The following is a 12,478-nucleotide window of genomic DNA, read 5'->3' as shown; positions in this document are numbered from 1 at the left end:
CTGTTGATCCTCTGTGCATATGAGCCTCTTTACACCTCTTCTATCTGTCATACTTTATCAAAGCCAGGAAATGGAATTACTGACAATGAGCAGACACCGCTGAGCTCTGGACATGGACCAACCTGTGGCTTTAAACAGGGGTTTGTGTTTGTGTGTGTTCCTGTACTTCTGTACTAACAAAGAGAAAATAACCTCACAAGGATGGAGAGATAAGGAAGATATCTTTAAGGTCAGGTGTCATTTTTAGGGTCAAGATTGGAATAAGGATTAGGACTGGACTTAAGTAAAGGTAAAGGTTGTAGCTTTGGTGTGTGTTTTGTGACTGTGCAGGAGGTTTTACAGTCAGTAACCACCCTGGTCATGAAATTTGATGTAATATCCTGGAAGAAACGGCTATGTGTATTTCAATTCTTTGTGCGCAGGACTGTGTATCCAGGTTATGAAGGCTTTTATGCTCTTGGTGTCTAGTTGCCTTTTGTTGGGAAACGTCTACTGGAAAGCATGTGTGTGGCCACAACTGAATTTTGCTATGAAAAGCTGGTTAGGTAGTTAACATGAGCAGTAAACAGAAAAATGAACTCCAAGCTCCAGAAATAGAAAATCAAATAAACAAATATTGTTACATTCTTTGCCGCCTGTGTAGCATTTCACATAGTTTTGGTTAAAAAAAAAATTCTTTACAAATACAAAAAACACAACCAGGCTCTAGATACTGTGTAAGGCGACCTCTCTCCTGTTGCCACTGGTCTTAAATGAGAGCCAGCTGACAGGACAAAGACTGACCATCATTAGGACCCAGTAAGACCCTGAAAAGGTCACAACGACCAATGTGTGTAGTGCTTGTGTGACTTTGGGTAACCCAGGGACCTCCATCCCACAGGAGAGGGTCAGCTGGCAGGTGCTTGTGTATCCTCTGTGTGGAAGAAGTGTGTGTGTGTGTGTGTGTGTGTGTGTGTGTGTGTGTGTGTGTGTGTACAGTTGATCTGCTTTGCACATTGCAAAGGGAACCCCTTGGCCTCAACAGTCTTGCTTTCCCTTGCATTTTCCATGGTGTGTTTCTACATTACATCTGTGTGTGTGTGTGTGTGTGTGTGTGTGTGTGTGTGTGTGTGTGTGTCAGTCAGTCCAGCAGCTGGAGTTCCACTCAGCTGGCCTCTCTTTATGCAGTCCTGCTTCAAATAATGAACTGTGTCTCTGCTCAGCGGGAGCCATTTTAACTCAAGAGCACACAACTCACAGAAGCTAGCACCACTTAACATTTTAGCACAATGCTAACAGTTTCAGTCTCTGACTGTACAACAAAGCAACAATTAACCCTGCAGTTACCTTACCAAAAGTCCTTGAAGATGAGCTGACTCTATGTAAAAGCCCTGACATTTAAATGATTCTCAGCCTCTCCACAAACTTTTATATCAACTATCGGCTAATAACAAAGTGTGTATAGAAAGCTAATGGCTAGCTTCCCTGCATCTGCTACTCCTTTTTTCCCTCGGGGGAAGATTTGGCACCTCACTGTAAAGCCCAGCAACAAAATTACCTCAGCCTAAACCTGTCAACAGACCATTACAGCCCACGCTGACTATTATGGGCTGGGGAAAAAAAGGACCAAAGCCATTGTACCGCAAAGGTGTTGGCAGATATAGGCCGGAGGAATGTGGCAACAGGGATATTTGTTGGCTGTGTGCAAGAGAGTCTTGCTTCTCAAAACACAGTTAAGTCTGCAGATGCTTATCAGCTTGCCTAATAAAGCGTGGTGATGCCAGGGTATCAATATGGGATCAGTTTGGATGGAAGATGATTTAAAAAAACATTGTGATAATCCAGGCTTGTACAGCGTAGAATGGAATTTAAGAAAGTTGAGTTGATTGCGGAGCTTTCATTGGGCTAATAAATCCTTCACAAGATGTGTTTTTTCTGCTACTCCTTCCATTCCAAAGCAATGATTTACATTGTAATAACAAGACTTTGATAGACATCTCCTTTCTCCTTATCACTATTACGTCTGAGTAACTTTGACCTTTACATGACTAACTAGTTGTAAATTACTTGGATAATAGTATCAGCTAATGTAAGGTTTGCCTTGGGACTGTGAAAAAGTATTTTTAAGGCAACCATTTGGGCTCTAGGAGCATGAGAATTACCAAACACTAAAAGCAACATATTAAGGCTTTCACCTAAATGTGAATCTAGCTTTAATGTCTCACAATCCGACAATTCTCTCTTCTTCCTGAGGTGAAATTCTCTTAGCAGAATATATTAAACCAATAAATGAAAACTAGTAACAGTAATATGACTGGCAACGATTTAAAAAAAACAGTTTTAGGGAAAACATGAGCACAAATATGTCAAAAACAACTGATTTAAGAGATGACACGTTTTCCTAAGAACACCCTGAACTCTCTACTTAAGTGCTGTCCCATCATGCTTTCCATCACTGTCCTCCATGGAGGGAGTAGGGGAATTTGGCAACTCCTCTCTCGGCCCCCTCCCCTCCCAGTGGGGAGGGCAGTCATACCTGGGGGCCCATGAATGGAGCCCTCAGGTAAAGCACTGTTGAAACAAATCTAAAGCTGCCTAATGACACGCACTGTGAAACTCTTCACAGGTCATTTACGCTGCTGACAGGCTGCTGCCACAGTGCTGCACACCTCCTCTTCTCCATTTGTGTGTGTGTGAGACAGACAGACGGACCTGAAGAGGGACACAGATATACAAACAGATGAAAGAGGGATAGCCAAAGTTAGAGTAGGAAGGGGGGAGGCCTGATGTATGTGTGATATGTATTAGTCATACACTGGGAGGTAATCTGTAAGCTATGAAAACAGTGTTTAGGCTTTCTGCAGCGTGGCCTCACAGCATGGGAAAGCGATTAGAGATGCTATCTCCAGTGGCTGCTCCGCACTTGGGTTAAAGAGGCAATAGCTACCTCAGGTCGTATTTCTAAAGAAGTTTAATTTATGTTCGCTGTTCTTGGAGTCTTTTTGCGGAACAGTGGATATCCTTGGAAAATTTTGGCTCATATTAATCTACTGCAAATGTATTGGTAATCCAGCACACAAGTGTACCTCCAGGTCTCATTACTCGCTTCCGCCACTTCAACCCCATACTGAGATAAGTGTATATAAAACGGTGAAGAAGAAGAAAAAAGGGTGGAATAAATTATAGCCTTCCAGTTTCCTAAAACAGTATCATTTTATATTTCTAGATTGCCAGACTCAGAGGATTTTAAGGAATCTTTTCACAAAGCCTATCCCCACTTTTGGCTGTTAACAGGGTTTTCTTTCTGGAACAACCTTAAGTGACATAAGTGGTCTCCATTTATGAACAGTGGATTATCACAAGTCATCTCTGGAGCCTATGTGCAGTTAGAGAGCTTTATAATCCACTTTTCCTTTGTTCTAATTAGTTTGGGATAGTCATTAGTGACCTGTGACCCCTGGAGAGGAACAAAAAACTTACTTGGTGGATAAACACATCATTGTTATTGTTGTAAAAGTTAACTTTACTCACACAGGCATAATCAGCTTAATTTAACTCTTGAGTATTTGTGGCATGTGGTGACCACCAATATGGACAAAATTCAAACACATTTTAGAGAATGCCTTTAAATCCTAATTAAAATATATCAGTTTACATATCTTACTGAAGGGCACCATCACAACTGTTTTTGAGAGAGACCATGACAATTTTTTTTTTTGTTCCATATCCTTCATCAGTGCAGGGCAGGGCCCTGTTTCTTGAACCTGCAACACAACAGGGTTTCAACAAAGATAATGTTTTGATCCATGAAGGAGAAATCCTATTTCCACTTAAAAACTTACAGGGGAGGTCAAAGGTCAGGCTCAGGCCTCGCTGTGAGTACGTACCCCTAATCATCATTAATGAGTTCATGAAGAGAAACGTACTGACTAAAGTCTGTCATAAAGCTTGAACAACTATTTTGCATTTAATGTGAGCTTTTCTTTGTGTCTTGTGTATCAGAACAGACTGCAGTAACATACATTCATAGCACAGATATAAATGTCCACGTTATCATCAACATGTCTTTTTAGCGTTAATCATTCTTGCTGAATAGACTGCTTCTGTCTCACGTTTAAGAAAATATTCCAGGTTATTCTTTGTAACAAACTTTCCCTAATATATCAGATGACACAACACAAATCTGTCCATCATAGACTCTCCTTTCCCCCCTAAATTGTTACCACACCATCGCAGACCCTTTCCCAGCTTCAATTAATGTCTCCACACATCAGTTTCAAGCTGCAAATTCTCCTTTTCCAAAAATGAAAACATTCACATAAGAATAGACAGTTTAAACAGGTGCCATGGTAACATAATCGTCACTGCGGCAATTACTGCCTTATGCCTGACTAACAGCCATAAATCATTCTCCCTCCACAAAGAGGACGTTGTGGCGCTCCACTCCTATCCAATAATCAGAAATTGCCCCATGTACGGCGTGACGAGCGGCCGCTGAAACAGCCCATTCTTCTGTTTGGCGGACGATATTTCGCTCTCCATGGCGACATTACAGGGATCCTTCAGCGAGCATGATATTGTACCTGCTCGACACCTGTTAGCTTTAGCCAAGGGTTTCATCAGATAGTTGAAATAAATACTAGTCATCATCATAACCATAATCATAGTCATAAAAACCAGGGGCCTTTATGCTGTTGCCAAATTGCCCTGCCATCTGATTTACAGTCGACTGAGGTGGGGAGGGGAAACAGATAGGGCAGGGAGGAGGATGGGGCCTATTACGTGCTTAGAATGGGATAAATACTGAAATATACACACCTGCAGACCACCCGTCTCTCACACATACACACACACCTGGAAACTCTCACAGGCATGCAATGGCTGGGGATGGGCTTGAGGGAGGAACACAGGAATTCTCTTGGGATTACAAAGACGAACATTGTACTACCCTCACACACAGTGCAGCAGGTGAGTAGAGTGATAAGGGGCCAGAGGACAAATTAGCCCTCATATTAAAATAATCCCTCATGTCTAATAACAATAATATGCTCCACATGGAGGCTAATGCACATTCACAATGGTCTTCCTTTTCAGGCAGCAACATGTTGAAAACAGATTTGACTGTTTGCGAAATGGGCCCATCATATCTGCTCGACCTGTCAACAGGCCTGAAATACTCAGAGGTTAGAGTAATGAATGCCAGTAACTGCATTAAGGAGACTGTCTGTGTACATTCAAAATCCTGACCAGCTGTTTGATACTAAAGTAGGGCCAATGATGCAGTAAAAAGACTCTTTTAAAGGGGAACTCCACCAGTTTTACACAACGTCTGGTCAGAGTACTACTACTCAACCTGTGAAAACTGCTGTATAATGTCTTCTGTGACTCTGAAGGCAGCTTTTCAGAGTTTGAAAAAACAACCATGATCATATCATCAGTGTTATCTCGGCATAAGACTTTCGTTATAGAATTGCAATGAATTTCTGCCAGATCAGTTGTTGTTTCATGTGCAGTACGAGTAGGCGTCACAATGTCTGATTAATTGCCTGAATGAATCAACAGTCTGGTCCTCGAATGATCAGTTGGATTTCTGGCATTTAAGAAATTTAGGTTGGCTTAGAGTTGCAGTTTGAGCAGCTCCACAGTCCAATTTCCCAACATGGCTGCTGTCAAAAGATCTGATTTAAACTGTAGTGAGCTTGCTTAAATGTTACTGGGGTAGTATTTCACATATTGTGGCTAAAACTGTAGTCTTGACTGAGACTGCTGTGATTTAAAACCTAACTTTGCAGCAGAACAGATCACATTGTCTACATCTTCATCATAGCAGACTCGCTCAAAGTCATGCTGCCTTTCTCCTTCTGTCAACATTGCTGAGGATGTGGTGGTCTTGTTTGAATGGATTTAAAACTGATCAAGGATTCTGTGCTCACGTTCAGTGTGTGCACAATGTCATAGCTGGTCAATTGTGTGTGTAATGTCTAGTGTGAGTCAATACAACATACCGGGTCAATGAAAATGTGTAAAGGGATGTTCATTCAAAGTCTCAGATGCGTGTTCCTTTGTTTTGGATTTGGCAGGTAACTGAAACTACAGTTAAATGACATTGTTAAAAACCATTCAGTACATTTAACAGCCAACTGTATTCAGATATTTGTATTTTTGTCTTCACACAAAGTATAAACATCATGAAACATAAATGAGGGTGATGTGTACACTCAGGTCCATCATGTTGTTGTGAGGTTAACAGTGGCTGTCAGTTTCCTTTTGACATTGTCAGGCATAAAGGTAGAAACAACATTTCTGCTTGTTGTCTCACCTGTCTACCACAGGTCGATCCTTATACCACAGCTGATCAAAACATCATGGCAGTCTAGTGTGAGGCCATCTTCCTAATTCAGTCTTATACTTATGTGTAAATATTAAAAAAATACATTCTATGGTTCTGTTTTTATTGTTGTTGGATTAAACATTTCTCAAAGGTGCATAGCATGGCTATTACAATAATCTGTGCTAACAGAAGCAGGGCCATAACACTGTCTGTGCAGTGTAACACTTTGATTGAGGATAAAAAATGTGACATGTACAAACACAATGTAGAGGAAAACAAAACAAGCAGGAAATACTGGCAAACTAAAATCTGCAGAATCATGGCATGCTTATTTTCATGTATAAAACACATTAATATCTCATCTATCAAACTTGTAGTTTGGCCCTAAAGAAAAGTTTTAGCTTGTGTTACAACACTGTGTTAATTTACTTCTTGTAAAGCAATGACCAAACATTTTAAGTTTGCATAATAAATGTTTAAGGCACATAATCTGTTTTATCAAACACATACAGTATAAGGCAGTTACTGCCAGTGTTTACAGTAAATCATAGACATCCATTTCTGATGGATAACATCAAAAACACACTGTGTTTTTATGTCAGTCCTTGGTGTTGCAATTTAAGAAGAGGGAACTTTTTACTTTTGAACAAAGACAAAAATCAGCAAAAGACATTAAATCTCCAAAACGTGTGCAGAGGGCTGAAATGATGATGTTGGAAACCAACAAAAAACGTGACCAGTTTTAGTCAGCATTTGGAATTACTTCAAACTCAGTGGATGTAAGCTATTTTTCAAGTCAAAATGTGAAAAGCTCAGGAAAATCTCTTTCAAATGTGATCCAAGCACCAGATCTGAGACTGTGCATTAACTGGCTTCTCATCTAAAACATGTTTCTACATTAGCAGCAAAAGCATCCAGCAGCTCTGTTTCGACAACTTAGGCAACAAGCAAATCATCCAAAAGATGGTGATCTAACACTAAACTATTAACACTAATTTTGTTAAGGTTTTCTACAGTATGATAATATCCCTTCAGTCAAGTTGAAGCTCCTCTATGGTTTTGGGGTGTTCTGCATTCGCAGCCTCCTCCTGGCCAAGGCTTCCTGTTTCTTCCTCTCAATCTCAGCTGCAGAGCATTTTCCTGTCATCTGGCTTGTGACAAAAACTGGAGAGGAGGAAGGAAAGTGATAAAAATGAATGGAAACACTGAATATGGTTTGCGAGGAAAAGCTGAGAATTAAAATACTTGCAAAGACCTGAAGAGAAAAGGGGGAAATCAGTGCTAAATCAGAGCTTGTGTTTTCCTGCTATAATCTTGAGCAACTGAATTTTAATTTGTTAACATAAAAAGGTTGCTACCATAACTAGGACCAGTGGGTACTGATGGTGAAACTCATTTCAAAGTACAAACCCCCCATCCTTCCATGTCCAAAGAAGAAAAATCAGTCTGCAATTCACTGGCAGTGAAGCTTCCTGAGGTTTGGACTCTTGACAGCATCACAAATTAAAGCCATGGCGCTATGTTTACTTGCTTTGGGGGAGAATTGTTCAAGTGCACATGCACTGAACTGTCAATGATTATAAGATCAACATGTGACATCTGTTTTACTTGTGATTTTTCACTTCAGTATCCAGTCATACAGCAAAATACTGGGAAAAGTAGATGGAATACACAAACTGCAAAGACGCACTCAGTTAATCAAAGTAACCATTTACTGAGAAGAGCAACAGCAATCAAAGCTCTTTTGAAGAAAAGTAAGTATCAATACATTTTCTTTATGGCTTTTTCTTTAACAAACATGCAACCCTGTGTGAAAACATTCAACTCTACACACTTCAATATACAGTATCTTATGTTTATATCATGTTTTAATAACAACAAATGTCAAACTTCAGACAGCTTACCTTTGTTGCTTATAGCTGCTGAGTCAGATACATTTCTCTTGAAGGCAGTGTGATGGGACTTGGAGCTGTGCGGTGCCCTGGCTGTCACTGTATATGCCTTCATATCCACATTAACATTCCCCGCCTGGAAAGTTCCAGAGGAATCCCTGCATTGGCTGAATGTGCCCAGACTCACGCGGCTTCCTGGGAGGCTCTGAGACATCCGTGATTTGTTATTGGCACCTTTCATGGGAACGTTCCACCCTTGGTAGTTCACAGTTTCACAGCTAGTCCCTGGTAATGAGTTAGAACGAACAAAAGTGCACGGTGACTGTCTGTTAGCGCTGGCAGCGGCGTTGATGGACCAAGCGCTCTCGATTGGCAGAGGCGCGGTGGTTTTTCGCTGTCTGTCTATAGCAGCATCTTGTTTTTCTTGGCTGCTACCGGTGCTCACTTTCTGTGGCTGACTGTTTGAGATCCTCTCCACACTGTCACATACCTGGTAGAGCAGCGCATCATCATCCCCATTGTCCCATAAGCTGTCTGAAATGTCTTTAACAGAGCCTGCAGCTACACAAGCCACCCTCTGATCATTAGTGATCTTGTCAGGCTGAGGAGCAGTCAGTGACTTTGTGGTAACAGATTTCTGGTCAGACATCTGCGATTTAGGTTGTAAAACAGTGAAGCTGGACTTGGAAACCTCTTTGGCAGCCGTCTTGGGCTGGAAGTTAGGGTTGGACTCTAACTTGAAAGTGCTTCGGGTGGTAGTCTTTGGTTTGGGACACAGTTCCTGGAGTACACTGCAGCTTGGCTTGGAGTGCAGGTCTGAAGGCTGATGTGCTGAGTTTGTATTTGCAGTAGGCTTACAAACAGAAGTCAAATGAGTAGTATTTGTCTTAGTGTTAGGCTGCAAAGTGGCATTAGGGTTGGTGTCCTGTGGTAGGTCAGGGTTCTGGGTCATTGCCAGCACAAAAGAGTCATTAAGTAGGTCATCATTCTCCCAGTCATCATCAAAGTCATCACAGTTGTTCGCACTAAAACCACAAGTTCCTTTTTCTTCATCAGGATGTGCAGCTGAGCCAGACATGTGAGTTGACTTGAGCTCTGATTGGTGGGGTTCAGCTACAGTTGAAGTCACAAGTTTGTGTTTTATTTCCTGTGAACAGGCTGATGTTGAGGAGCCCTGGCTTAGCGGGCCGCTGACTCTCTGAGTGGAGCAGTCAAACAGAGCGTGCAGCTCTGCCTCCCCCTGATCTGATGAGGATGGACACTTTAGGTCCTTCACATTTCTATGGAATGGCGTCTCTGTCAGTTTCATTTTGGAAGTGTTCACACATTCATTGAGGTTATTGTTGAAAGTGTTATGTTTCTCTGAAATCTCCTGGTCCTGCTGCATGTTCTTGTCAAACTGCCTGGCCAGTTTCATGAGGTCTTCTACACTGCTCTGCCTGCAGAGAGAAAAGAATAGAGAAGGAAAATAATCAACAAACCAAGAAAAAAAAACAGGAAAGCTACTATGATGTAATGTATGATGCAATCCCCAATTGGGGGGGTATCTAGGTCAATATATTGATGACACACCGAGAGGACTTCTTCCTGGCTCTTGGTTGTGGAATCTCTGGTGTGCAAGGGACGGCACTGTCACCTATCCACTGCAGCAGAGGGGACTCAGTCCCTTTTGGTTTTACATCCTGTGTAACACACAAGCACAAAGTTGAAAAAATTATTTCAAAGTATGAACTGAACAAGCCTAAAACTTAAGCGCAGCACACAGAATGGAGTGACAAAGTTATTTCTTGTTTATTGTTACAATAAAGAGCTTATTTCCAGTGCTTAGGCTGATGCAGAAGGAACAACCTTAGGAGCAATACGGTTGACGATTTCTGATATTCCCACAACCCTGGAGTTCCTGAGCCCAGAGCCTGAAAACAAATAATAAAAAATAAAAAAAACAATTCAAATTCACATGATAATTGTAATATCATTGTTCACTTTCATGTTCAGCAGGTGTGCATGTCATTCAGTTGTGAGTCAGCATCTGTAAATAACAGTAAAAGGAAATGGAAACGTGTACACAAACATGAAAAGGAAACAGATGTGACCTCTGTGTCAAGGATCAGAAATGTTTACCCCTGTTAGCTTGAGTGGGAGATGTGGTATCCCAGAAAATGTCCTGCGACGCTTCCACGTCACCTGGAGAATCCCCACTATTGAAGCCAGGGTACCTGCTGCCGCCTCTGCCCTGAGGACTCTGCAGATCTGTGTCAAACAGATGCACAAACTGAGTGATATCGTATCAGCTTAATGAAGACATCTATTTTAACATTTCACTAAACATTACACATGATTAGACTGGTTTAAATATACAATATTTAGATCATAACGTCTCACAGGATTCCAGCCAAGATGAATCCAAAAACATCATCCCAACCTGACGCCAGAGCATCAGTCTCTGTCCAAGTTTAGGCCGCATCCAAATCCAAATCCAAGATAAACTAAACTTATTCTCGTCTGACTCACAACATGATGTGGAGCAACACTGTCAGTATTATATGAATGCATGTGGTTTGTAACAGTGAAACAAGATCGTGTAAGAAGTCGTGAAGTTTATTCAGTTTATCGGATTGTTTTGTTTTTCTTCGAACCGTGCCGAGCAGCAGATCGAGCCGCAGCCTCACCTTTGTGCATGGTTGGTGTTGCTGTGCCAGGCATCTGCCGTCCTGCTCTCTCGTCTGCTGTTTTGCTGTGACAAAGCTTAGAAACACTCCTCCACAGTTCAGCGAACTCGGGGGAGGCAGCGGCGGCCGCAGCAGCAGCAGCAGCAGCGGCAGCATGTGTCATCGGCTCAGACACAGTTCGCTACAACAGCACAAACGACACTATATTCACGGTTTCATGTTTTCGCCAAACACTTTCGCTGTGCTCATTCATTCGGAGCAAGCCGCCATGCTTGTACGTGACGTCAGCGATCTACGGGTGCCGGGCAGGTTCTGTCGGGGTTCGCTCAACGGCGCCGCTGAAACACTTGACAGATTATTTCTTCTGCGTAACATTAGAACCTCTCCACAGGTGTACCTTTTATACAGACCATTTGAAGATGCTTGTAAAGTTTTTTCAAGTTCTAACTTTTGAAATATAGTCAGTTTATTGATCTGATCATATTGATTGATACTGATTATATAGACCAAAAAATTTACTAAATTAATATTGTATAATATTCTAAGACCTCACAGTGAACGTTTCACACAGTAAATTGTAAAAACAGGACTACTCTATTAAAATATTTCTTACGTATTAATGCATCAAATATATTAAATCAACTGTATGATAAATTATATTTTAACATTGACCCATTTTGCCTCAAAAGTCAGTACCTCTACATATATACTTTAAAGTACACATTGCTTACAATACTTGTGTAAAACTTGTGTAATACTTTTAAATGTATTGGAGTATTGTATATTTGGAGTAAAGATCTAAATATTCCTTCCACCACTGGATATCAGTGGTTGAATGTAGATATAGGCAGAAGAGTAAGTAATAAAGCGATGAGGTAGCAGGGACCCTCACACATTACGTCAGTGGGCTGTATATTTTGGAAAATACATAAAAGTCATAATGCTGGGACCCCTGAAACCTCTTCAAGGACCCCAGACAATCCCTGGACTTTAGGTATGCACTGGTACTTTAGACTACAAAGCCCCAGTAACCATAAAAATAAAATGTCAAAGTCTCATCATACTGCCAGTTGCAGGCAACGTTACCATCGCTCTGGAAAAACAATTATCTTTTTCTTTTTTTTTTTTTTCAAATTTCAAAGTTAGTTTCAACAAAATGAGGCAAATCCACATTTATGCTCCTAAACTGTGCTTTATCTGGGAACTGAATGAAATACAGACATTAAATGTGAGCTTGCATTACTCTTGGCTGGTTGCAAGCAGTACGCAGTATGATGGCGGACAGCCTGGTACTACCAAGTAGGTCTACCCATGTGTTCGCCCAGTAATTGTTATCAGGCTTCATTGGGCCTGAAGCTTGTTTGTTTGTGAATGCCTTGTTGTGGAGGTTGTTGTTAGTGTGGATTGCATGCCTATTGTCAAACAAATCCATTACACCTTTCACAAATGTTTATTATGGGACTCAAACAAATTTGTATGTACAATTCATATTACATGGTGTTTGGCAAAAATGCCACAAAGATATGTTGAGGTTACTAGAGTACAGAGGTTGTGCCTGCAACCAGTTTCCCTTTATGAATATCAGACTGGTAAGAAGCAACCTTCAC

General features: G+C 41.2%; 1 protein-coding gene across 1 annotated transcript; it reads right to left on the bottom strand.

Moving 5' to 3' along the window:
* Positions 1-6,417: 6,417 nt before the first annotated feature.
* Positions 6,418-11,346, bottom strand: LOC139622609 (ewing's tumor-associated antigen 1-like). Its single transcript, XM_071480006.1, has 6 exons — positions 10,872-11,346; positions 10,324-10,452; positions 10,051-10,115; positions 9,775-9,884; positions 8,215-9,641; positions 6,418-7,474 (listed from the first exon to the last, which is right to left on the bottom strand). The coding sequence occupies exons 1-6, from the start codon at positions 11,032-11,034 to the stop codon at positions 7,362-7,364; spliced, it is 2,007 nt and encodes a 668-aa protein (XP_071336107.1). The 5' UTR covers positions 11,035-11,346; the 3' UTR covers positions 6,418-7,361.
* Between the last annotated feature and the right edge of the window lie 1,132 nt (positions 11,347-12,478).

The sequence above is a fragment of the Trachinotus anak genome, unplaced genomic scaffold, assembly GCF_046630095.1.
Source record: "Trachinotus anak isolate AG129_WGS33_773 ecotype Australia unplaced genomic scaffold, CSIRO_AGI_Tana_v1 ptg000007l, whole genome shotgun sequence".
Classification (NCBI taxonomy): Eukaryota; Metazoa; Chordata; class Actinopteri; order Carangiformes; family Carangidae; genus Trachinotus; species Trachinotus anak.
This window is presented reverse-complemented; position numbering and strand designations above follow the sequence as displayed.